At 29.5% G+C, this 27,455-nt stretch overlaps 3 protein-coding genes across 3 annotated transcripts; 2 read left to right on the plus strand and 1 right to left on the minus strand.

Annotated features, from left to right (window-relative positions):
• Positions 1 to 2,613: 2,613 nt before the first annotated feature.
• LOC101217304 (pyruvate decarboxylase 1) lies at positions 2,614 to 7,489 on the plus strand. Its single transcript, XM_004148583.3, has 6 exons — positions 2,614 to 3,278; positions 3,467 to 3,633; positions 4,276 to 4,926; positions 5,270 to 5,387; positions 5,525 to 5,713; positions 5,796 to 7,489. The coding sequence occupies exons 1-6, from the start codon at positions 2,658 to 2,660 to the stop codon at positions 5,970 to 5,972; spliced, it is 1,923 nt and encodes a 640-aa protein (XP_004148631.3). The 5' UTR covers positions 2,614 to 2,657; the 3' UTR covers positions 5,973 to 7,489.
• Positions 7,490 to 9,116: 1,627 nt separating this feature from the next.
• LOC101217060 (pyruvate decarboxylase 1) lies at positions 9,117 to 11,513 on the plus strand. The gene is made up of 6 exons (XM_004148582.1): positions 9,117 to 9,704; positions 9,824 to 9,990; positions 10,107 to 10,757; positions 10,834 to 10,954; positions 11,034 to 11,222; positions 11,343 to 11,513. The coding sequence occupies exons 1-6, from the start codon at positions 9,117 to 9,119 to the stop codon at positions 11,511 to 11,513; spliced, it is 1,887 nt and encodes a 628-aa protein (XP_004148630.1).
• A 6,220-nt stretch (positions 11,514 to 17,733) lies between these two features.
• LOC116403258 (transcription factor bHLH140) lies at positions 17,734 to 19,162 on the minus strand. The gene has a single exon (XM_031883871.1). It carries the CDS (start codon positions 18,973 to 18,975, stop codon positions 18,388 to 18,390), a length of 588 nt encoding a protein of 195 aa, XP_031739731.1. The 5' UTR covers positions 18,976 to 19,162; the 3' UTR covers positions 17,734 to 18,387.
• Between the last annotated feature and the right edge of the window lie 8,293 nt (positions 19,163 to 27,455).

Below are 27,455 nucleotides of genomic sequence, written 5' to 3' on the forward strand. Positions count from 1 at the left end.
TTGATGGATCGACATCCATGTATATGAAGATGATAGACTGATCGTCAAATCATAATATCATGTACCTACCTCAAAATCACAATATTATGCTTCAAATGTTGGTTTCATCATCATCAGACTATCATAACCAGATTGGCTATGTTTTTGTGTCATGGGAGGCACTTTTTCCACATTATGGTAAGCTTCATCAAGTCCAACTTCTTCCGCTCAGACATGTCCCCAATGACACAAAAACATAGCCAATCTGGTAGATAGTACATATTATGTTAAAATCTATGCTCTTGCATATCGCTGATGACGATTTCCTCCTCTGCGTCATCATTATGTTTGAGAAATTGTGTCGCTAACCACATGAGACTTAATGTTGATCTCTTTATTTTATTAGCAAATGAGACCACACCAAGTAACATCTGACATTAATTTTTCCAATCTTCATGCACTTAACTGACAACAGGTTCCCCATTAACAAGTATCCCTAACAACACTTTTACGTCCGAATCTTGAAGTAGAGACAATATGTTACGATGAAGTGGGATATTGCATTGGATTACCCCCTCTCTACGTATACAAGCCAACTTACCTAATGTTCTATCATCTCACACAAATGAAGATCGATGAAAAGATTGATAATATAGAACATTAGGATCAATCTTAGGATCAATCACTCGTGGGTTTAAAGCCATAATCTACATAGAAAATAGTAATTAGAAAGTAAAAAAGTAGGTACAACAAAAAATATTACATAATGGATTATATAAAATAAGTTTATCGAACCACTTGGTACACATACAAAAAATAAATTGAATACACAAATTTTTAATTATCTGGTGTTCGACTCTGTAGCAAATGACATTTTCTTCGATTATGACTTTGTTGACCACAAAATCCACATTGTACTTGAGCACTCGATTCCCTTCAATCCATCTCTTTATGATATTGTGAATTCTTTAGTCAATCGAGTTTTCTCAACAATGATGAGTTAGGATGTAAGACGGGCATAACATGTGTGATCTAGTAATCTTCATGTGGTACAAGTTGAAATTAAGGAGAGTAACATGAATCATACTTTGAAAGTTTTTAGTAGTCCTTAATGAAATCTTCGTAGTTCATGTTAAATTGTGAACATACAACCATAAAATATAACATTGTATGCCAAAAGTCATTTATTACATCTGAAGCATTCAACCTTAATATTTGAATATTTCCTTCTTTTACATTAAGGCTATGACGTCTGGTTTTCACATGAAACACGGCTTTATGTCGATCAACACCTCATGTTTACTAGATCTTGCAACCCATTTCAAGCTTTTATTAAGTGCGTAACTGCAAAGTGACTTCACTTAGTATTGTAGACTTTGTTTAAAACTAATCGCGTACGTGTTAGAAATAATTACCGGGTGTATTTATCTCAATGCTGGAATGAAAATCTAATTTCTTCTCTTCTTTTCTCAAAATAATTGATACATCGACAATATTCAAGCTCCTTTTAAGACTTCATTCATGCACTTTAATAGATTTGTCGTCATTTATCCGTACCTAAATATGTTGTCATGTGCTTGAGTCAATTGTCCAATATTAGTTGTTGTTAATTCACGTGATGTCTTCAATTGCTTTATTAAATATTTGAATTTAGAATTGACATTCGACACGATATACATAAATTTTCAATGTATTAAACTTAAATCTTTTATAAAAGTTGTTGACAATATGATACAAATAGAACCTACGGTGAAACTAAGGTTCTATACATTCGTTAACTAAACATATCTCATCATGGAATACAATTTTTTTTAGTGTTGCAAAAATCAAATAATCCCGGAGGGTTGTTTGGGACAATAACTATCTAAGACTATAATAACCACCTCCTTGTTATAGTAAGTATTTTTTTTTTTTTGTAATCCTCAATTCTATTTCAAAACTCCAATTTGCTATGATATTTACGTTCATCATTATTTTACTTTTAGTTATAATATTTACTATTTTTTTTCTCAAACTAAAATATTTTAGTTCGGGTCAAATACATATTTTATTATATCTCAAATTAAAATATTCTACACCCCAAACACAAACCATTATAACTCAACTATAATTACATATGATTATAATAGCTAACTCCGAGAGCATATATATCTTATAAACATGTTTACATGTATCTCTTGTTGCATGTGTTATTGTTACTTTCGTAAATTAATTAATTGTCAAATCATTAGTTCCCATGGGACAATTTTTTTTTACATCTTTTTTAAAAAATATTATGTTATTTTTTTTTTGTGAATAATAAGAGTGGTCAATGTACATATAGAGAATTGATTTATCTCAAGATGCACCTAAAAGTATTTTGCTTTATGAAAAGAACTTGAGTGCCACCTTGTCGCATCCATCTATTTTGTAATCTGATCTCCATCCAATAAAAATATAATTTTAATAGAAAGTTTATTCCTATTTTTTTCTATCTATAACAAGGAATTCACCTAATAATTGTACTATACTCAACTCATATTTGTCCATTTATTTAAAAGTTTACCTACTACACAAAAGTAGTTGATAACAAAAAAAAGCCACTTGTTAAACATGAACACATCCACAAGAAAGTTTCCAAAGGTCCTTTGTTTATATATAACGTGAAAATTAGACAATAACGTAGGAGTGATCGATCAATGGGAATCACGATGTGGATAAATAGTTTAGGCGTCGGTCAACTTTTACGAATGAATAAGCTTGAAAATGGCTATCATTTCCAAACTCAAACCAGGCCAATGGTAGCCTATAGCCCAAGGATTGAGCGTGTAACCAATGCCTCATTAGCCTCCGATAAAATTATTAGCAGCAAGAATAATGGCTCCCCATTGGTCATAGTCCCACCGCCTACCACTGCACCATCGACACTTGGCCATTACTTAGCCAGTCGACTCGTTGAAATCGGTGTGTCTGATATCTTTTCAGTCCCAGGAGACTCTAATCTGGTTTTGTTTGATTACTTTGTGGCAGAAAAAGGGTTGAACCTTGTGGGGTGTTGCAACGAGCTTAATGCTGGTTATGCGGCCGATGGTTATGCTAGGAGCCGTGGTGTTGGAGCTTGCGCTGTGACATTCACTGTTGGTAGCCTTAGTCTTATCAATGCTATTGCAGGTGCTTACTCTGAGGATCTTCCTGTGATTTGTATTGTGGGCGGACCAAACTCAAATGATTATGGAAGTAAGAAGATTCTTCATCATACAATTGGGTTGCCGGATTTCAGTCAAGAACTTCGATGCTTTCAAAATGTCACTTGTTATCAGGTAGCTAGCATTTTAAATTAAAAATATTATTCGTTTACTGAGTACCACTTGGATGCTAGGGCAAGCAATAAAAATGATTTTGGAAGCATCTAAGTTTTTCACATACTGACAATAAAAAGAAGTGATGTTGAGCAGAAGTCCTAAATAACTTTTCTTTTTTTTCCTTTCTTTCTTGTGGTTGTGTATAGGCCATTATTGACAGTTTGGAAGATGCACAGTGGCAAATAGATAAAGCAATTTGCAAGTGTTTGGAAGAAAGCAAACCAGTTTACATTAGCATTTGTTGCAATTTGGTGGCTATTCCTCATCCTTCTTTCTCTGCCCAACCACTCATCCCCCTCTCACTTTCTCCCAAGTAATTATTTTTCATCCCAACAAATATTATTCCAATTTAATTTAAAGGACATAGTAATTATGAAAATAATGATAAGAGATTTCTTCCCTCAACAAGCATGCAAATTTAACTTAATGTAGCCTAATGGTCATGTCTATTGCTATCTTAATTTCTCTTCATCTACATTAATAATTTTGGTAAAAGTACAGTAAGATAAATGAAGATGACCACAAGACATATGACCCTTGCATTAGGAGGCTATAACATTCACAGTTATTCCCAACTAAAAAAGGGTAGAAGACAATATATTAGATTTTATTTGTTTGTGAAGAGTAGGTCATGACTTAGTATGGTTCATTGATTTAAAAAAAAAAAAAAAAAAACTCAAAATCAAAATCTTTTTTTTTTTTAAGTTTAAAAATATAACCTATCATGATTAACCAATAATAATCTTCTATCCTATTGCTAATATACCTATCATATAATTAGATAAGATCTAAATTTTGCTACATTCAAATTTTTATTTGCATGGTTTATATCTACAAATACTCAGATATAATTACTTTATTTGCAACTGTGTCAATCTAAATATACTCCTCAAATATCAAATTTAAAAAATAAGAAAGTTAATCCATGATTAATTGTTGCTTAACGATATTACAGGCAAAGTAATCAAATGGGTTTAGAGATGGCAGTGGAAAAAGCAGCTGACCTTCTAAATACAGCCATCAAGCCCGTAATGATCGGCGGAAAGAAGCTACGACCCGCCAAAGCCGAAGCAGCATTCCTAGAGCTAGCCGACTCTTGTGGCTACGCCGTCGCGGTTACACCATCGGCAAAAGGCATGTTCCCGGAGAACCACCCACATTTCATCGGAACTTACTGGGGAACAGTGAGCACCGCCTTCTGCGGGGAGACGGTGGAAATAGCGGACGCCTCAATTTTCGTGGGAGCCAATTTAGACGAACTGGAAACAGTCGGCTACTCACTTGCCTACAAAAAGAACAAAGCCATAATCGTAAAACCAGATAGCGTTGTGTTTCCAAACGGGGAGAGTTATGGGGCGGTTCAAATGAAAGATTTTCTTTGGGCTTTGGGTAAACGGTTGAAGCCCAATTCGAGGGCGTATGAGAATTATCGCCGGATTTACATAGCGGAGTCGAGTCCACCGGAATCGGAGGCGGGGGAGGAATTGCGAGTAAACGTTCTTTTCAAACATATTCAAAAAATGTTGAGCAGCAACATGACTGTGATAGCGGAGACTGGTGACTCTTGGTTTCATTCTCAAAAACTTAAACTACCAAAATCATGCGGGTATTTCTTTTCTCATCCAATTTAAATCTTTGCTTCCCCAAAGCTTTGATTATATTATTTGATCTAAAATATCATTTTTATCCCTTGCTTTCAAGGGATTTCATCTCCATGCTATTTTATTTATTTATTTATTTATTTTTGTTATGCATAGAATTTTAGTTAATTCCATTTTTGTCTCTAAACAATTCGTATAGTTACCAATTTTCTTTTTTAAAAAATAACTATTTTGATCTTTTAAGTTAATCAATTTTAACGAATTCATTAGATACGACTGTGATATATTTGAAAGATGGAAAAGTAACAAATGAAGGAGCAAATTAACTGAAAGTGATGAAATGTGTAGGTATGAGGTACAATTGTTGTATGCATCAATTGGATGGTCTTTGGGAGCAACTTTAGGATATGCACAAGCTGCTCCACACAAGCGTTTACTTCTTTGTATTGGTGATGGAAGTTTTCAGGTCAACTTTTTTATATCAATACATACCTTTCTGCTATATTTGATTTATTATTTTTGTTACATGCTTATTCTAAAGTTCAAATTTAAATACTTTTAATTACTTTTTAACTTTATATTAAAAGGATTATATCGTGACAGATGGCTCCACAAGATGTGTCTACAATGTTAAAATTGGGACAAAAAAATATTATATTTTTGATAAATAATGGGGGATACACAATTGAAGTAGAAATCCACGATGGTCCGTACAATATTATCAATAATTGGGATTACACTGCATTTGTTGACGCTGTAAACAATCATCAAAGCAATTGTTGGACTACAAAGGTGAATTCTCCTCGTACCTTTATTTCTCATGTACACTTTCTATAAATGATTATTTTAAAATAAAATGTTGTTTGCATGTTAGGTTCATACGGAGGAAGAGTTAGTAAATGCAATTGAAATAGCAATGAAAGATCGAAATGATTGTTTGTGTTTCATAGAGGTCATTGCTCATAGAGATGATACAAGTAAAGAGTTACTTGAGTTTGGAAGCAGGATTGCAGCTATGGGTAGTCATCCTCCAAAGCTTTTGAAAAATTGATTTAACAGCATAGTTCAACTGCCTTATGGTAAATATAGTGCAATATTAGTAAGATCAAGAGGTTTTTATGGTCCTTTATATTGATTATATTTTTTATAAAAAAATGTTGGAAATGTGTGCAAATTTATGTAAGAATTTCATCAATATTTTGGCCTTTCTTTTTAAAATTAGGAGATAAACTAAGACCAAATAATATAATATTGAGCAAGAGAAGAACCTTTTGTAATATCCACATTTCTCTGTTATATTTGTTATATATATTTGGGCTCTTGATTCTTGTAGCTACGATTTGTCACTTAAGTTTCTAACATTAAACAACTTTACCTATTTAATAATTTGTCTCAACTTACTTATCATGGTTTAAATTCACTTATTTGAAATATTAAACTTTATCAAAGTATGGTTTCGTTGAACACCTCAAGTTTTAATAAAGATAGTTTTACTCTTAAGACCAGGAAAAAAAATTGTATCTTCTCGATTCTCTTTGTGCTTCTTGATGGAGTGTCATTCCACGACAAACAAAAAACTATATGGACGAGCTCAATATGATTTAGAGATTATGAAATTATTTGTTAAAAAGTTGGTTTGATAATATATAATTGTGTTGAATGTTTGGTAGTATCTTAAATTTGTCCAAGAGGTACGTGTGAATTTGTCACTTGAGTTTAATGATTATGATACTCTTAATTTTAGAAAAGTGTATGTGAGGAGTCTCTATTTTGGGTTCTATATATATGGTTCTTATTAATAAATTTTTTGAAAGAGCTAGGGTAGAGGAGATAATGTTACTAAGCAAAGACCAACCGTGAGGGATTTTGTGTTAGAATTGACAGATGGAGTAGTGAGAGAGATTCTGCCTAAGATTAGCTAGTTGGTAAATAAAGTTTAGGGTCAAATATATCATTTTGCATAAGATTGACATTGCTAGTTGGTCTCTTTCCTCCCTTTAATCTGGAATTTCTCTCCTTCTGACCAATATATACTGTATTAAACGGGGACTTCTGCTCAATTCTATATTGAAGTCTCTATGTTGAATTAAGCTATGTGTTATATTGGTTATCATGCTCTGATCTAGCTGCTCATTTGTTATCATTGTTTGATTTGCCGGATGTTGTTAGCTCAAAAACCTATGTTCTTACCAATGAGTATATGATTTATATGTTTCTATTGTGTTCTTTCCTTGAGCTTTAACTTGTTGTAGGGGCAAGATGGCGAAGGTCTAGTCCCCAACCTTTTCCAAGAATTTAATGATGTTATTGGTTTGAGATAATTGTTGTTATTGGACATTGTTTACGACATTTGGTTGTTATGGTTTTTAACTGAACTGCGATATCTTGTCCTAAAATGTAATTGCTAAAGGTCGACGAAAGCTTGTTAAAGATTAGGGGTTAGGCTATATTTGTTTAAGATTGCCTGGCTTTAGTCTTTGGAGTTGCTTTCCTAGTTGTCTAAAAAAAATATCCTACAAGATGTCTTCAATGCTAATCAGCAAATTAATTTATTCCTTGCATGAAAAATCCTACATATTTATTCTTCTTAGATTCTTTCTTTATTTAAGCTCTACAAAATTTGAATGAGTTATTTCTAATTTTTGTTGTTCATATTTAAGAGCAAAGTCAGGTTCTTATTAGGATTTCCACTATGAAATTTTGTTGAGTTGTTGTCTGTATATTGTGTTTGTGCTGAAAACATTAGTGTGTAAATTCCATAAATTGTACTGCAAAATGATAACAAGTTATTACACAATAAAATAAATAATACTTAATTATAAAAAAAAATTACTTAATTTTGATGAGATTTATACTATAGAGACTAAATTATTAAAAAGGATTGGAGACTAACTAAATTGTTAATGAAAATCTATGTTGATTGAAAAAAACATCTTTTCGTTTTATTTTCTTTCTTGAAAAACCAATTTTTAAATCCTTACATGTCGAAATGGAGAAATTTAAACTTAGCTTAATTAGTTTGAGTAATATGGTTGAAGACAGATTTCGAGTTTAAATTCTTCCACTTGATTGTATTTAAACACTTTTCAAAATAATCATACAAATAATATTATGATTATTATTATGTTCGAACCTGAAAACAGTTTAAGTTACATTATTTATTATTAAAAAAACCATGTTGCATTCAAGTTAAATGTTTATTTATTTGATAAGTTACAAACTCAAACTCAACTATTCTGTATTAAATTAATTAACTAATACTCATTTAATAAGTCTCTTGTTTTTTTTTTTTTTTCGCTTTTGTTTTAAAAAATTAAACTTATTTCTTTGGTACAATAGTTGGCATTTTTGTTTCGAAATTATGGCTAATTTAATTTCCAAAAAGACGTAAACAACTTTTGTTTTTAAAAACTACTTTACGTTAAGTACTAAATTTTAATTTGGTTTTTTAAATAATTAATATAACATAGGTAATAAATAAAGAAATTTGGAGATGACAGTAATATTTATAGCTTAATTATAAAAAAACTAAAGTCAAAATCAAAATAATCTTCAAGCAAGATTTTAAAATTTTAAACTAAAGTACTTTTAAGTAAGAGCTAAGTCTGTGTATTCAACTTATTGTTTCAAATTTAAAAAATTGTCACATACAACAAAACAAGTTGATCAATAATTTAAAAAATCTATTTCGAGTAGGATGTCCAATATATTAACCAAACAATATTTTAATGTCAGATAATTTGTATGTGTTACATTTTAACTTTAATTAAAACAATATTTTTCTTCATTTTAAAAACTAAAATTTTTAATTAATTGATAATCAACACTTTTGTTTTCAAAAACCAATAGAAACAATCCTCTAATATTACTATCTAAGAAGATCTTTACTATACACATTGTGTTTTAACTTTCTCTAGCATTTATATGATTCAAATATTAATGTGTGTTTGTCTTGATAAAAGCAAACGTTATTTATGCATTTCTATTTTTTTAAAAATATTAAGTTATTAAAATTAAGAAACGCAAACCATCATCACAACTTAAATTTCTAACTTATAACCACAAATCAACCAATATATATAGAGTAGATCAAAGAAGAGAAAACACAATACAAAAATACACATTCTTCAAAGTTTTTTCCTTTTTCTTTTCCCTTCTTACTAATAATTTGTTCTCTAAATTATTCATATCAACCATGCCGGTCAACCTACAAAATGGACTCCAAGCTGAAACCATTTCCTCCACCATATCAATACCAACGATGGCTACTCGCTCAATGCTCAAACCTCCCACCTCCAATGGCGTTTACAAGCCTCACTCCAAATCTCAAACCATTACTACTAACAATGGACCTCAAATGGCTGACCCTTCTGTTGTCCTGTCCACGTTAGGCCACTACCTAGCCCGTCGTCTTGTTCAAATCGGTATCTCTGATATCTTTTCGGTTCCAGGAGACTCCAATCTCATACTTCTTGATTACTTTGTGGCCGAAAAAGGGTTGAACCTTGTGGGGTGTTGCAGCGAGCTCAATGCTGGGTATGCGGCCGATGGCTACGCCAGGCGTCGTGGCGTTGGAGCTTGTGCTGTGACCTTTACTGTTGGTGGGCTTAGTTTGATCAACGCCATTGCTGGTGCTTACTCTGATGATCTTCCTGTTGTTTGTATTGTTGGTGGCCCCAACTCCAATGAATATGGAAATAACCAGACGATTCTTCATCATACAATTGGGTTGCCGGATTTCAGTCAAGAACTTCAATGCTTTCGAACTGTCACTTGCTATCAGGTAGTATCGTTAGAACGAAAAAGTAAAAACAGTAAATTGGAGATTGATCCATACGTTTATTGCTACTAATTAATGTGACTTAACTATGGTTTATTGTTTTGTGTTTTGTTGTGTATAAGGCAGTTATCAATAACTTGAAAGATGCACAATGGGAGATAGATTGTGCAATTTCCAAGTGTTTGGAAGAAAGCAAGCCAGTTTATATTAGCATTGCTTGCAATTTGGCAGCAATTCCTCATCCTTCTTTCTCTATGCAACAACTTATTCCACTTTCCACCTCTCCCAAGTAATTTCTATTCTTAAAGTACTTCACATTATGTGTAAATAAAAAACTCCATAATATATCATCGGAGGGGAATTGGGTTCCAATGAATTTGAAAATTTTCAAAAAAATTCACACAGGCAAAGCAACCAAACGAGTTTAGAGATGGCAGTGGAAAAGGCAGCAGAACTTCTAAACGGCGCCGTCAAGCCAGTCTTAGTCGGCGGGAAGAAGCTGCGGGTCGCCAAAGCACAAGCCGCGTTCATGGAGCTAGCCAACACTTGTGACTATGCGGTGGCCGTCACGCCGTCAGCCAAAGGAATGTTCCCGGAGAACCACCCACATTTTATCGGAACTTACTGGGGAGTTATCAGCACTGCCTTCTGCAGCGAGACGGTAGAAATAGCTGATGGGTCAATTTTCGCCGGAGCCATATTTGACGAATTGGAAACCGTCGGCTTCTCTCTTTCCTACAAGAAAAACAAAGCCATTATTGTAGAAACGGATCACGTGGTGTTTCCAAATGGGCTTAGGTTTGGGCCGATTTTAATGAAGGACTTTCTTTGGGCCCTGACTAAACGGGTGAAGCCCAATTCAACATCGTATGAAAATTATCGTCGGATTTATATTCCGGAGTCAAGTCCTGCCACGTCAGAGCCGGGTGAAGGCTTACGAGTCAACGTTCTTTTCAAACATATTCAGAAAATGTTGACCGATGACATGGCAGTAATTTCTGAGGCCGGTGATTCTTGGTTTCATGGTCAAAAACTTAAATTACCACAATCATGCGGGTAAAATTCTATATTCAAATGGCTCATAACTTTATAATTACTTTGACTATAATATAATGTTTGAAGAAATGTGTAGGTATGAGATGCAAATGGTGTATGCATCTATCGGATGGTCTTTAGGTGCTACTCTTGGATATGCACAAGCTTCTTCATCAAATGGTCGTGTGGTTCTTTGCATTGGTGACGGAAGCTTTCAAGTTAGTTTGAGTTTTAATGTATTTCATTATCCAATTAATTTTGTTAAATAAATTGAATCATATTACGCTAATTTTGCAGATGGCTCCCCAAGATTTGTCCACAATGCTAAGATTAGGTCAAAGGAACATTATATTCTTGATAAATAATGGTGGATATACCATTGAAGTTGAGATCCATGATGGCCCATATAATATCATTAAGAATTGGGACTACTGTGCTCTAGTTGATGCCATGCATAATCACAATGGTAACTGTTGGACAAGGAAGGTAAATTTTCAGTTGCTTTTCATCATTATTTTAATTGAATAACCTTATAGATATCAACTATAGCTCACATTCTTTACCTTACTTGTCATTTTGATCAAATTTGATTTTCAACGTATACAGGTTCAAACAGAGGAACAATTGGTGAAAGCGATCGAAATAGCAACAAGAGATCATAATGATTGTTTGTGCTTCATAGAGGCTATCGTTCATAGAGATGATACAAGTAAAGAGTTACTTGAATTTGGGAACAAACTTGCTGAAATGAATAGTCGTCCTCCAAAATCTTTATAGAAAGAAAGAATAGATGAATTTTATCTACTTTTAATTCTCAATAATGTATACTCATGTTTTAAAGTTTTCTAAAGAATAGATTTTGTATTTTGAGGAAAACTTTCAAAGTTAAATTTTGGCTTCAAGAAAAAGTAGAGTTGTTTTATTTGTTAATTAATAGATATCATTCTTTAATGAATAAGGTTTAAAACGATTGTTATAAGATATATAATGGTATTAAAGTTGATTCATTGTAAGTAACTCTCATTTTAACAAATAAATTAAAAACGAACATAGTAAAATATATATATATATATATATTAAAGGATAAGTCAAGTGAGTAGTAATTATTATGAGTATAGTACAAAAAATCAATCTAAGTAATTTATAGTTTGTACTCACAACTCAGGGAAGAATAACAGTTTAACCAATCAAAAAACTAAAATGGGAATTGCACCATATTACATAAACAAAAAAAATCGCTCCTCGGTACCATCCAGAGAGCCGATTAACGATAGAGAAAGGCTAATAACCACAAATTGAACTTGTTCGAATGAAGATACACTACAAAAAAATTCTATTTGATTGCTATCTTATTCCTTTCTAATTTGTACGTGAGTGTTATCTGATTGCATGCTATTAGGTACGTTGCGATTTCTTTTCGTTTGTTATTTGATTTTTCATGTTATTTTCATTAGATATCAGGTAACACCCTTACTACTTAGTGTTTATATTTTGTGATTTCTATTTGATTGTTATGTGATTTTCATTAAATATTTTGAAAGACATTGTTATAATATATTTGATTGTCATATTATCGATAACGTTTTTTGTGATTTTTATTAAAAACTACCAATTATGTGGAAAAAAATATATAAGGTGATTATATGAAAATCAAAAGTCAATTAGACGAATGACTAATTGACAAAAATAAAACACTTTCATACGGTAATAAGATGAAAACCAAATGACTATAAAAAAAATTATTTACTATACTAAGAATAAGATATGATGAATCCCCTTTTTATTTTTTAGCTAGCAAATGCGAAGGTATGGTACTTTAAAAGCTTAATTTTTCAAGTCAAACCTTGAGAACTGTGATTCGTCATTCGATGTTAGCAAAAAAAATAAATTAAAATCATGTGAAGTTAAGGAAATAAATAAATATACATATGATCGATGTGAAATACCAATCAAACAACTACCAATTAATATATCAAATCACAATTAAACATTTTAAATAATGAGAACTAATTATAGGGTAATTAGAAGGCAATATAAAATTACTATAATAAAAGAAAAAATGTAATCAAATAATCGTAGTCAGAATATAATTAAATAACTATCTTAACAGGCTAACTAAACTTGAAAAGAAAAAAAATAGAAGGCAGTTAGAAGGTAATCAAAGGATTATTTAAAAAGGTTAACCAAAATTAAAAATATATAGATGGTGATCAAATGCACATAACTATCTCGGTACTTTGTTGTTGTGATTAGGCTTCCTGTAGTCATTTTTCACAGCGGCAATGAGATGGTTGACAATGTTATATACATTACAAAAATAGATGGTAATAAAAAAAAACTACTTAGTAATTGGCTAAAAAAACGTAAGGTAATTATATGACACTCGTAATGCAATAAAAAAATGAAAAATGGTCAAAAATAGTAAATTTGACAAAATATTTACAACATATAGCAAAATTTCATATTCGATCAATAGTAAACTTTGATAGACACTTATATGCTTCTATCAGTAGCATTGATAGACAGTAAGTGTATCAGTTTCTATCATTGATAGAATCCAAAATTTTGTGTTATAGCTTGTAAATATTTTAATTTATTTTATTATTTTAAAAAATGGGCCATAAAAAAAATTTAGCAATTGACAAAAAAAAAAAGGAAGATATGATGATAATCAGAAACTACTTAATAATTGACAAAAGTTAAAAAGTAACGAGGCAATTATCATATTCTACTTAGTAATTATATAAAATAATAATAATAAGGTCATTAGATAGCAATTGGTATATATCATATGCAATTAATAACAATCAACATTAAATTAAATAGCAATGAGATGGTAAATGAGTATCATTAACAATGAACATCAAATAACAATCTAACAGTAGTCAAACAACTAATATCATTGATAATTGGTGGTAATCAAATAAGAATCCAATAACAATCAAATGCAGTTATGCATTTTTTAATTATGAGGGCATTTTAGTCATCCAATAGTTTCAATTGCATTTGGCTCGTCGATTTGTGATTCTTGCAAGTGCCTCCAGAGGGTTATTTTTAAAATTTGGATGAGATTCAAGAAAGATAATGTCCACGATGATCAACAAGGGTGAAAACAAGTAGAATTGTAAAAATTTAGAAACCAAATATGAGTAAGAAGTAAAGGTGGAAGAGAATAAAAGATTGAATTAGTTATTATAGTTTGTAAATTGTAATGGTATTTATTTGAATTGAAACTATTTTGAAGTTTGTTGGGTGATGTGTGAATGAATAAAAGTATGTTAAAAAAAGGACTAGGTAAATTGGTTGGATTCAAATTGGATATTATTAGGATATATGAAAGAAGAGAGAGTAGAAAGAATGAAGAGAAAAGGAAAAGAGAAGTGAAGAAAGGGGAAGACAAGAAGGACTGAATTTGTTGTGTTTTATTGAAGTGATTGTTCATTGGGAGTGATGAAAGGCAGGCAGTGGTAGCAACTGCTTCGGTGGGGCTCCCTCTTCCACTCTTCCACTCTTCCACTCTTCCACTCTCCCCCTCAACCTCTGCCGCCGCGCCAATACACTCTCTTTCTACTCTTTCATTTTATCTATCCCCAATCTCAACAACACCTCACTTAACAAAATAGGTAATCATTCTTTTTGTACATCCCTTTTTACTACTTACATGTAAAAAATATATATATATTAAATATTACTAAACAACAAACATAAATCTACTATTTGTATATAATTCGCAATTTCATAGAATCTACATAAATATAGATCATGTTCAAAATGCCCTTACGTTCAAGTCTATGTTTTATTATTTAATTGCTATCATGTCTTTTTTTTTTATATAGCTTTTTGGTATACTAAATTCTTCTTTTCTCGTAATTATGGTGTTGCAATCCATTTTTTTTAGTTTATCTTCACTTTCTAAGTACGTTTTGTTATTGAGCTTTTCTTTAGTATTCAATTGTATTTTTTAGTGAAATTTCTAGTGTGGGTTATAGTGAGATTGCTAAGAATGTATCAACTTAATCGAGATATTCCGATACACATACTAACTTCTTTGTCTTATGTATTTTGTTAAAGAAAATGTAACCAACCATTTGAATTCCGACCTTATTAAAAAATTTAATAACAAAATGAAGTGTTTCTTTTTTCATTTGTTCATTTAAAGAGAAAAAAATCAAAACTTTATCCTAAATTCTGTCAATATTATTAAAAAGAAAATAAGAAGAAATAAAACATTGTTACATATAAGTTATCATTCTTAAACTTAGTTAAGAAAACCAAAGGGTTAACTTGGTACTTATTTAATTTTTCTTTAGCTTTCCAATTTCGGTATTTACATATCCTATTTTCTTCTCACTTTCTTGCTATAGTTTGAAAGTTCGAGAAGTAATTTACTAATGAAAAATAAAATGTAAATATTTGAATATTTGTGTATAGGCCATAAATGTAGGAAAGTGAGATAGAGGGCAGAGGCCAAATTGGTACCCAAAGGGAATTAATTATAATCATAAAGGAAAGAAAGTCGTTTTCTTCTACTGTTTTTGCATGTTTTACATTTATTGTTTTTCTGCTTACAATTAAAAAAATTTAAAAAAAAAAATGAAGAAGAAGAGTATATATTAAATAAATAAAAAGAAAAAAGTAGTAAAGTTTTTTTTGTATATGTTGTCATGATCAGGGGTTGTTCGTTTGGTACCTTATCATTTGTAGGGAAATTCCAACCCCAACCTGTCACTTGTTGGGAAAATTATGCGAGATTGTGACTTCTTCTTCTTCTTCTACTTTCTTCATCCACATCTCTCTCTCTTTCTCAATCTATCTCTCCATAATTTTCCAATCATAATAATATAATATATTGTCGTCTCCTCTTTTTCTCGTTTAATTATATATAATGTGCAATCCCATCATCGATTAGGGTTTTTATAGGTTTTAGGTTGAATTAACTGTTCATGTTTGTGTCTAATTATAGGTTTTATGGATTTTTTATTTCTGTGTTTAATACGTTTCTTTTAACACTATTAACCACAACAAAAGCTCTCTTGGTTTATCATTCTCTGTTTACAAGATCATCAACTAGTATTATTAACCTTTTAAAGAATAACCATTGAATTATGTGTAAATTAGATAGTTTCGCTTGGTGATAATTAGAAAAGTGAATGATTCTATATATGTCATTGAAATTTCAACGTAATCAAAAGATGAATAAAATATATACTAATAACAACTAACTTTAAAAGCTTTGGAAAAAAAAACGAAATTTAACTCGTTTTAAAAGGTTGAAAAGAAATTTCCCTATTATTAATTTAAATATAATTCATGCAAAATATGATGGTATTTAAAAAAAAAAAAAAAAGATATTTCTATTTACATTTTCACAAAACTAAGAGCTTGATATATATATTATCTAAAAATCTTGATTTCAGTGCCCCAAATGTGATTTTAACCTAATTTAAAACTAGCATGTGCAATGAAAACATCTTCAAGAACTTGCTTACTGATTTAATGTGGCTCAGTTTCACTAATTGAGTTTTCTTTTATTATTATCATTCAACCCCTTACTTTGTATATCTAATCCTTACTCAAGGTAATACTTTAGGTGCATCCCAAGTAGTACCTAAATTATGGACATTGTAGATTGTGTCATGTATCAAATTTATGGGTAGACAATTTGGTAAAAGGTAAAAGATAAATGTGAAATGAGTATTTTTTGTATGCCACTGTTGGCCAAAACCGTTAGCCAAAAAAAATTGAAGAATTCATTATATATAAAGCCAATAGTTTGAAGGTTAGTGTAAAAGGTGTAATATGTAGTTGGGTAATTGTTTGAAGAGGCAAAACTAGGCAAATGTTATTATGTTATTAGTGGTAGTGTGAGGTTCCTAGAAACATATATTTAGCAGAAACGAAGAGAGTTTCTATTTTAAGAATTTTGGTTAAATTGAATGTTACATATACAAACATATTGGTCTCTATCAATCAATATATTGAAGAAAAGTATCCTAATTTCGTGGACATTAAAACGTCTTCGTGTCCCAAAACACCCATTTAACAGACGTGCCCAATCAATATATTTATGTCTTTCTTTAATTTTTCCTTTTTTATCTTTATTTCTTATTATTATTTTATTCTTTACAAACATTTTCATAAAAGGACATTAGATTGATTAATTAAACATCAAAATCTAACTAAACATTACCTACTGCACATTTCTTTTTTGTTTTACAACAAACTATATACAAAACAATAATTTAAGAGTTCAAAAATAATAGTTATATCTAAAATATTTACCAATATAACAAAATATATAGATATCATTAATAGTGTTCAATGCATATAAAAGTCTATATAGTTATATAGGGTATATATAATTTTGTCATTGGTGTTAATAAGCTTTTATCACTAATAAAATTATATTAATGATAGATTTTTATCTCTATCATCGATACTCTGTCGTGAATAGATTTTGGACGCTTCAACAATATACGGACTCTAATTATAAGGGGTATCATTTTTTATCTATATGACCTATATATTTTTTAATTTAATAAAAAATTTACTTGGTTTTGTAAAACCTTGTTTAAAATTAATGAATAACAACATATAGAAATTGAGAGATGGAATTAGAGAAGCAAGATAGGACAAATAATTTAGAAAAACAAAATAGGTAAAAAAAAAAGGGAAGCTTAAACTTTATTAATAAAAAATTAGTAAAATAGAAGAAAAAGAAAATAAAAAGATAGAATTTGAATCCCCACATTCATCTAAATTTTTTTTTTAAAAAAAAAAGGTTGGGGGAAAGCAACACACTATTTGATAAAGATTTTATTCTCAAAAACTAAATTCAATCACCATCTGTTTTTTCCTGTTATTTTTTTCCCTTCACTTTTAAAAAAAAAAATACTTTCCAAACCTTAATCAAATTCAATTTGAAATCAAAAGCATATTCAAAAAAGTATAATGTAAAACAAAAGGATATTATCAAAAACAAAATAATAATAATAAATAAAAATAAAAATATCACATCGTTGTCCACTGGACCCTCAGCTAACCAAAGTGAGATTCAATTTCAAGACTTCCTCCATCTTTCTTCAAAAAATAAAAGAAAAAAACTTATAACTAAATTGGTACTATGAAATCTCAACCATTCAAAACAAATCTTCACTATTTCACAAATTAACATTACCATTAATCCACCGAGTCTTTAAATGCAAGTTGCGCCCAAAGTCTTTAATTTTGATCAAAGATAAGTCCTTCCGAGCATTGAGAGACTCAACACCACTGTTCTTGAACAACTTCAAATTGGGTTTCTGCTTCTCGCACTACCACAATATCACACACCTATACACTAAAACAAAGTATACCGTCAATCATCCCAGCTATAGCTTAGTAAATAAAGACACTAATTACTATATCTCAAACATCGATGATAGTAATTGTAAACACCCAAATAAAGAACAAAAAGAAAAAGTTGGGATATTGGTGAAATTTTCTTACACAGAAGGTCTTAGATTAGACTCCAAATTTGTAGTGATTAACGATTATAATTATAATGAACAGTCTTAACCCCACTCTAAATTTTTGCAAAATACATAGTAATTAACATAATTAAGTACAGATCACAAACCCAAAAAAAAAAAGAAAAAGAAAAAAAAAAAAACTAGAAGTTGATGTAAGGATCATAAGAAGAGGAGATGAATTGATCTTGATGATCAGAAGGAAAATAAACATTATTATTATTATTGGGATCAAGCTGAGGCAAGAAATTAGGCTCTTCCATTTTAACCACGTCGTTTTGAGGGTAGAGAAGATTATTCATGTTGTTATACTCGCCGCTGGCAATTTGTTCAAAAGGGAAACCGGAATTGGCAGTAGCGGCTGCGGAGACGGCCGCGGAAGAATTAGAATCATAATCGACGAAATTAATCATGGTTTGATGAAGCCAAATCTGGGTTTTCAAGAACTTGACATAATGAATGGCTTCATCAAGCATTGAGACGGTGTCCATTTTAGTGCCGCCGGGAACTAAGCTCTGCAAAATCTTGAACCGGTCGCTGATTCTATGCCGCCGTTCTCTCGCCGCCACGCTTTGCGGGTCCGTCGATAGCTTCACAACCCCTTTGCTCCTCTTCCCGGCTCCGCCGTGGTTGTTGTTGTTCTTTTTCATCTTCTCTTTTCCACCGCCCCCGCCGCCGCCGGAGGATGAACCACATGAACTGGGGTTGCTCGCCGGAAAGTTGTAATCCATTAGAGAGAAACAAAGTGAGATTCAAATTTTGGGTACATGGAAATGAGGGGTAGGTTTTTAATTTTATTATTTATTTTTGTATTAGATCTTCTGTGTGTGTGTTTGTGTTTATATATATATAATGAAGAGAAAGAAAAGGAGAGATGTCGTCATGTGAGTCAGCCGATCTCTGCCCTTGGATACGGGTTGTTTAACCCTACAAAACCCTAGATGGGAACCCCCTCTTTTTAAGAAAAAACCTTTACCAACTCGGTTAAATATTTACCTGTTTCATCTTCTCCTATTTGACTATCTTTTCATTATCTTCAGATTTTGGCAAAACCTCACACTTGTTTGAAACCCGGATTTAATTGTTATAATCTATCAATTATAGTGGTCTGTGTTTTAGATGCATGATCTTTTTAGTTTGTGTTGAAAAATTACAAGGAAGTAAATAATGGTAGCAAAATAGTTTTACGATAGCTATAAGTATAGGTTATAATAATACAAACCTTTTAACTATATATATTGATGTAAAAGGTTTAAATATTGAGTGGATTACCCATCTAAGACTAGCATTACAAATCAAGAAATGTCAAAATGGTAAGACAAATGGTTTCATCCAAAACTATCAAAATTAACTAAATGAGTTTAGTATTACAAATTAAACTCAAAATACTAAATCTAAACATGAAATTTGAATTATATTACATTATAAATGGATGGTTTGATTGAAAACTATGAAAATTAACTAAATGAGTTTAGTATTACAAATTAAACTCAAAATACTAAATCTAAACGTGAAATTTGAATTATAATACATTATAAATCGATTCCATCATGAGTTGCTAACAAGCCTCTAATGATTGATTGTTATTGGGTTAGTTGACTACACATTGATATATTACAATAACTAAAAATTGCAAACTAGTTACTATATAAATGGAAAATATGTCTGATGAAAATAGGTTATGATGTAACCATTATGAATTGACCTAATAATTAAAAAATATGAGACGGTGCTCGTAAGGTGGTAATAAAGAATACTTACGATCGGTTATAGAAACAACGATAGGGTATGGAATATAATAGGTGTACACTAAAATGGTCAATTTTGTCATTCAGGCATGGGAGTCTATGTATTACAATTATTTTTGTTTTATGAAAAGAATTACAAATTTGATTGGTGTCCTAATTTTATCTGATGTATGAGGTAAAGATGTGGGTGTGACATTTTCAGATTAGAATATGATATATGTTTCCATTTCCAAGGTAGTTTTCTAATGATTTATTTCTTTTCTTATATTGTACTACCTACTACGTATAATATAAAAATAATTTTCACTTTTGGATTTATTTACTCACGACCACATCCACCCTTTACTTTTCAATCAAAATGATATAAAAATTTCAACTTTTTATAGTCAAATAGACAAGTTTAAAAAAATGGAAAATAAAAAGAAAAGGGTAAAGAACTTTGACCTTTCTCCTCGGAATCTTAAGTAAAAAATGCAAAAAATTTACTATTTATTTCCTCACAAAAATGATCCTCTTAAAACGACTTGTCGCATCCTAAATTTTCTCGAAACTCACATTACAAATGTCATATACAATAGTTACCCTTTTTAGTTCTTTCAAAAACCACACTTGTTATCATCTATAATAATATTAATAAATACATTAACTCAATTATTAAACTCTAATTAATATTGGTATTGGAACCCTTGGACATCTTAAATAATTGAACTTGATAATTGTTTTCTATATATGCATATGAAGATTTATATGAGATATCAAATATATATATCCATTAAACCCTAATATCGTTTTAATCAAGATTCTTATACCATTGAATAACTAAATTTATCGTAATCAACCATTAACATAAACGTTTAAGTTGATTGGTAATTTAACCTAAGTTGTTTTCCTCAACTTAGTTAGTTGAGATGTTCCGATGTACTAATGGACCGATCTCATATATATATATTTTTAAAAAAAAATGAGTTGTTTTCAAATATATATAGTAAAATAAACAAAAATATTTACCAATATAACAAAGTATTACTAAAGGATATCGATAAACTACCATGAATTATAATTGATAAAGAAAGAATATGTTAGTATTTGAAAATATGAAAGGTCAAATCTGTATTATGAATGGGTAGATGGAATGAAATTGTTGTAGGTTAGGGAGGGGCGGGGGAGAGATTGAGAAATGAGTTTAGTTAAGAGAGGGGGGGTTTGTTTTGTTTTGTTTGGATATGTGTTGTTATTTAGGATTAGGTTTAAGGAGAGAAGAAAGAGCCCTAAAAGGGACCCCTATCTAAAGAAAGAGAGGAACAGTGTCCTTTGTAGTCGGCAAAGAGATTACTTTTAGTCACGTTTAAGGGTCAGAACAAAATAATTAATTTTGAAAAGAAAAATAAATGAATAAATGAATAAGAGAGGAAAAAAAGAAAGAGAGGGAGAGGAGAAAATGGTGGGGTATTAGGGTGAGGGGGGGGTCCTTGAAAGAAAGGGCAGGCTGCCTCCTCTGAATTCAAAGTAGATTTATTGATCGTAGTTTTGCCCTAAATCCAAGCACCAAATCCTTGCCGGACTTTATCAATTGTACTATTTTCTATATTTCCATTCTTTTTAAGTTTCTTTTTTTTTTTTTTTTTACTGTTTTTTTTTTTTTAAATTATAAATTTGTTTGGAAAGAGAAGGAAAGTTGGATTGGAAGAGAATTAAACAGAAGATTGTGTTTTTTATGTTATAGACAGTTGTGGGTTCCTTTGTTTTTCCCTTTGATTTGACTGTCTCTTACTTTCTTTTTCTTTTTTCTTATTATTATATTTGATTTTTCCTTATAATATTAAATTCATTTTCTTTTCACAATTTTCAAACCAACTCTATTTTTATGGATTTTACCTAATTTTATGATTTAATTTTTATTTCGTGTTCGACATGCATTTCAGCACTTCTCCGATTTTCCATAATTGTGATTTCATTGTAACTCTTAAAATACTTCCTTAATCTTTATATATTTATACTCATTAAAGTTAAATATATTTATATATATATATATATATATATTATTTTTCTATAAATTTTGGCAAAGAAAGGAAGTTTAATAGACTTCCTTCTCAAAAAAATATATTCACTAAATAGAAGTCTTTAAATTTTACCATTCATCTACTTTTAAATTTATAACAAATTGTTATTGAATTTCTTCTCCATAGTTTTAACATTTGACTTTTTTTAATTATTATTATTTATTTTCAATATTGAAAAAACAAAAGGAAGTTTTTATGGAAGGTAATAATTATTTTTCTTTTTAAACTTTAGGTTTGATTTTGAAAACAATCATAAAATGTAAACAACAAAACATAAAAACCAATGGGAAAGTGATGTTTATTTATAAATATCAAACCATGGAGAAAGGTCATACAAAATGAAATCTAATTATCAACTCCAATTACATAACCGATTTTAATAATTGATAAGGAGTATAGGAGTATATATCTTTTTTTAATATAAAGATTAAATTATTGAAAGTTAGAAGGAAAAAACAGAAAGAAAAAAAAACTCGATGATTGCAATTTACAAATTTAGAGAAAATGAGTAAATGAATGTAGAAGGAGGAAAGTGATATTTTGAATTAGGTGAAATTTATGATTAGAAACGAAAAAGAGGGATTAAAATTAAAACGTCTTATCGGCTCTTCTTTTAAAGGGAAGGGAATTTCAGGTTTTAAAGTTGATGTTTCTTCTCAGTTTTTATTTTTATTTTTGGTTGATTGGATTTAATTTCCATAGAGAAAACACAAACATAAAATATTACATATTGTGTTTGGTATGATTGATTGTGTTATTTACTTGCTTTCTCTATACGTAAAAAGGTCAAATCAAATCTCTCTTCTCTGCATATTCTCTCTCCCTTTTTCTTTCTTTCTTTCTTTCTTTCTTTTAAAAATACTTTTCTTTTCTTTTCCTTTCAATTCAATCTCACTTTTTCTTCTTTTACTTATAAGTTGTTGAAAATCATAACTTTTATCCTTCATAAACTAAAAACAAAAACTTGACAAAGGATAAAATACATCTTAAGGTTATACTTTATACTTCTTTAGGTTTATATACATATTAAAGATAAATCATCAAAATTGATAAAGTTATAATGAATTTCTTGCAATTCCTAAAAAAAAAAACTTTTAAACTTTTAATTTTGTATCAAATCTATCTCTAAAGTTTAAAAAGTTTTAAATAGACTATTATGTTGTTAAATTTATATGTTTCAATAACTTTCGTTAAAGTGTTTGAGTTCTTGATTTTCTTTTGAGTACAATGAGATATATTATAATCCACTCAATGCTTACACTTTGTTTAACATTTTTGTCTTCCATTTTAATAGTTGAAGTTATTAATTATTATAACACATTTTTAGTTACAATAATACTAGAGGTTTTTTTAAACATAGAAAAATCTATAGACTATTTACACACTTTATTAAAAAGACCTATTTTTTGTGAAGGGAATATTTTGTTGATTTTAAAAAAAAAAATTGGATAATTTCTCATAAAAACTATTTGAAAACTCTTCTCTCCTCGTCCAAAATCCAAATTAAAATAATTTACACTTTAAACATAAAATTAATACAACTGACTATAATAACTAACTCAACGTTCAAAACAACTCGTAAAACAATATTATATTCAATAGATCCTTAACACAAATTCAACTATTTTAAATGTTGATAAATTTATTTTATTGAACATAATGTTCTAAGTTTATAGTTTCATTAGATACAATATTCAAACATATGTTCACAATAAATCAACTCATTTTTTTTAAATTCCTAACGTGTTAGAAAAAGTTGAAGAATATATTAGACATTTTCAAAGAGTTTAATGACTAAAAGATCACAAATCTATTACACATTTCTTTAAAAGGAATATTAAAAAACCAAATTTACATAAATTTCAAAGTTTATTGACTAATTAAACGTATAAGTCAATTTTTTTTTCAACTCAACCTAAATTAAATTAGCTATTCATTTTATTGACACAAGGTGGAATAATCTAACATTTAATCTTAAAATTGATAATACATATTTTGATATACTCATAGAATAATAAAATAGTAAAATTAAAGTTTAGTGAGTAAATATTTATTTAAACACATTTTAAAATGGAAGAACCTTTCAAACATAAACATTCAAAAAAGGTGAAGAAAATAAAATGAAATAATGAAATAAAAATGATATCCAATCTCTCTCGATCTGACTAAATTAACATCAATTAGAATACAACTAATAACAAATAAATAAACTCAATAAAAAAAAAGGAAATTAACGTAGGAATAAACCCTAATTAATTTAAATTAAAAATAATAATACGAGTGAGAAAAAAAAAGAATAATTTGATTTAAAAGGAAAAAAGAAAAATGGGATGAACAGTGGATGGTGATGATTAGCGGACCCCTCCAATCTGAAAAATATAGGACGATGGATGGATGGATGGGTATTTTTGGAATTCAAATAAACGTCGTTTTGGAAAATGGAAATATATTGCAATTTCGTAAACCTCCCTCTTTCTCTTTCCCTTTTTGCCCTTCTCATTAATCTCCACACTTTTTTCATTCTTTTATTTCCCATATACACACATACCTCTCTCTTACTCACAACTTCTTCTCTTTATATCTTTTCATTTCCAAAATTGTGTATACTTTTTATTTATTCCTATTTTCGAAATACAAAAAAATTCTCAATTGTATTTTGAGTTTTTTCTTTTTTTTCATTTTTCAATCTTATTTCTTAACAAAAAAAAATCATCAAATTGCAAGATTAGAAATGATATTACACGTGAAAATGTACGCAAAGATTACTCTAGCTAATTAGAGAGCTAAAGAGATGAAAACAAAAGGTAAAAATGTTGTGATTTTTATTTTTTCTCCGCTATATACACAATAGAATTTTTAGTCAAATTCAAAAACAAATTTAAAATTTATTTTTTTATTAGTTTTTAAATTTTAGCTTAGGTTTTTAATTAAGTCACTAGTAAACAGTAGATAAGAAATAAAATAGAAGTTTTAAAAATAAAAAACAAAGACTCATTTGTTAACAATTTCCATTTATATGTTTTTTTAAAATTTGTTTTCAATTTTTTGTTTATTAAAAACAAAAATCATTTAAATTTGGTAATTGATTTATAAACAAAAGACTTCTTTTTTATTTTTCATATTTTCTGCATAATTAAATTTTTTTATTATTTTCAAAAGAAATAAATTACTAACCAAGCAAGTACATTTTTTAAAAACTAAAACTAAAAAACAAAAAACAGAAAACATTAAATTTTGTGTCCAATATGTGTTGGAATATTTAGTTTGTACTCAATAAGCTAAGTCCATACTTATTAAATTAAAAAAAAAAAAAAGTTGGAGTAAACAATGTTCAATTTAGAATTAAAGTACGAAATGATGAAATAGTTAAACATTTAGGGACTGAAATAAGTAATTAAAAAAAAAAGAAAGAAAAAGAAAAAGAAAAAGGAAAATGGGAGAAGGGAGAGGGGCCTGATGAGAAAAAGGAAAAACAAAAGCACATGGTAGTTTCCGGCATTCGCGTTGGGGTTTGGTAGAATCCTAATTGTTTAAACCAAAAACTTACCGCCTTTCTTTACCTCATCCCTTACCTTCTCTCTGCCCATCCTTCCACTCTACTCTATCTATACTTCCCTCCTACATACTTTCACACACACAATATATTTTCCTATCCATTTCCTTGGACTATGTATCAACATTACTTCATTCCTTTCTTTTCTCCAACACAAATTATAAATAACAAAATCAAAATACGTTAGTTAAATTTTCTGCAATAGTATTTTTTACTATAATGAAACTCATAAATGTTTGTCTTCCACTTTTGTTTACCTTACAACACTAAAATGCGAATGAAAAATGCTTGTTATTTAATAGAGTTTTTTAATAACTCTTTTTTATAATCACTCTTAGGTGCATACATTTCTTGAATTGGACAGACTTTAAACCTAGTTGTATCACACGATATTTAAAGATACAATGTTCACAATGCAGTGACAAAGTAGTATAAGGAACTAATTAATGCGTGTACACATAACACCTTTTGGGTTATTATTGTACCGGTATAGCATTCTTATATACAAGGTACAAATTTAACAAAGACACCAAAAATTCATCTTTTAAAATTTAGGATACTAACATGATTCGAACATGGTTTTTTTTTTTTTTCTTATGTAAACACACATGTATCATATTTAAACAAGGGTTTCCATGTGAGGTTGAGTTAGTTGGTTGGATAGTTAGCACATGAAAATTACCGCAGGGAGAAATGGTGGATTTGAAAAAGGGGGAATGGGAGAATGGGAGAATGGAGTAAAAAGAAAAAGATTGGGCCTTGGGGTATGAGGTAGTACAGTATTGAGAGACAGAAGTAGAAGAAGTTGGTACAAATTTGGATTAGCCAATTGATTGAATTATTCATATTTGGGTCCCTCAATAAATAGTGTTTTCGATGTGAACTTTGCTAAAATACCCCTCATCATCACCATCATCACCTAAACTAATTCTCTCTCTCATATAAATAAATAAAGAAATCATCTTTATGTATCATTAAATGTTATTATTAACAGTCGAGTCCTATTTTCATTGTTCATTCACATATTTCCGTCCCCAACCGCCCTCTTCGTTTTTCGGTTATTTATTAACAATCTAGTCCCTCCAAACTTTCCTTTTTCTTATCATTTCTCCCACTTTTACCCCCCCCTCCCTCTATATGTATATGTATGATATGATGTGTATGTGAGTGTTTTAGCATTTTTTTTAAATCGTATATGTGCTGCTTGGAAACCTATCTCATTTTTTATTTTCTGATTTTTTATAATTTCTTTTCAATTTCTTTACATTATTTTGCTTCTTGGAAGAAATATTTTATTTAAAATATAACTCTAACCATTTTTTTGGTTAGAGAATTGTTGTAAATTAACAAAAATGGTGATACATTTATTTTATTATATTTAAAAATTATTGTTATTAGAAATTTTATTCTTACAATTATCAAATTTACATTAATAGATTAAATGTTTCCTAATTAGATTATTATTTCTTAAACAATTTGATGGAAAAAGTTTAATCGGCAAACACACCACACTTATATGTTACCTAATACAATGATCTTATTAATTAACATAATTTGTATGGTGTATGTTAATTACTAAAATTTATTTTTAAATAGTGATATATTTGAGTGACATATTCATATCTAAAAAATGCTAATAAAACAATTAACATAGATACAAATACCACATTAACTTTATAACATGGGCAAGTAGTTCTCTATGCAATAACTTGATTGGATTATTTTTAATTAAATTAGAAGTATGTTTGACAATTACAAAATATTAATTACTAAATTGAAAAAAAAATCCATACAAATAAGGGTAAATGTGGTATATTGTGTTATTTATATTATAATCAAAACCATTACCA

This window comes from Cucumis sativus, chromosome 4, assembly GCF_000004075.3.
Source record: "Cucumis sativus cultivar 9930 chromosome 4, Cucumber_9930_V3, whole genome shotgun sequence".
In the NCBI taxonomy this organism is placed as follows: domain Eukaryota; kingdom Viridiplantae; phylum Streptophyta; class Magnoliopsida; order Cucurbitales; family Cucurbitaceae; genus Cucumis; species Cucumis sativus.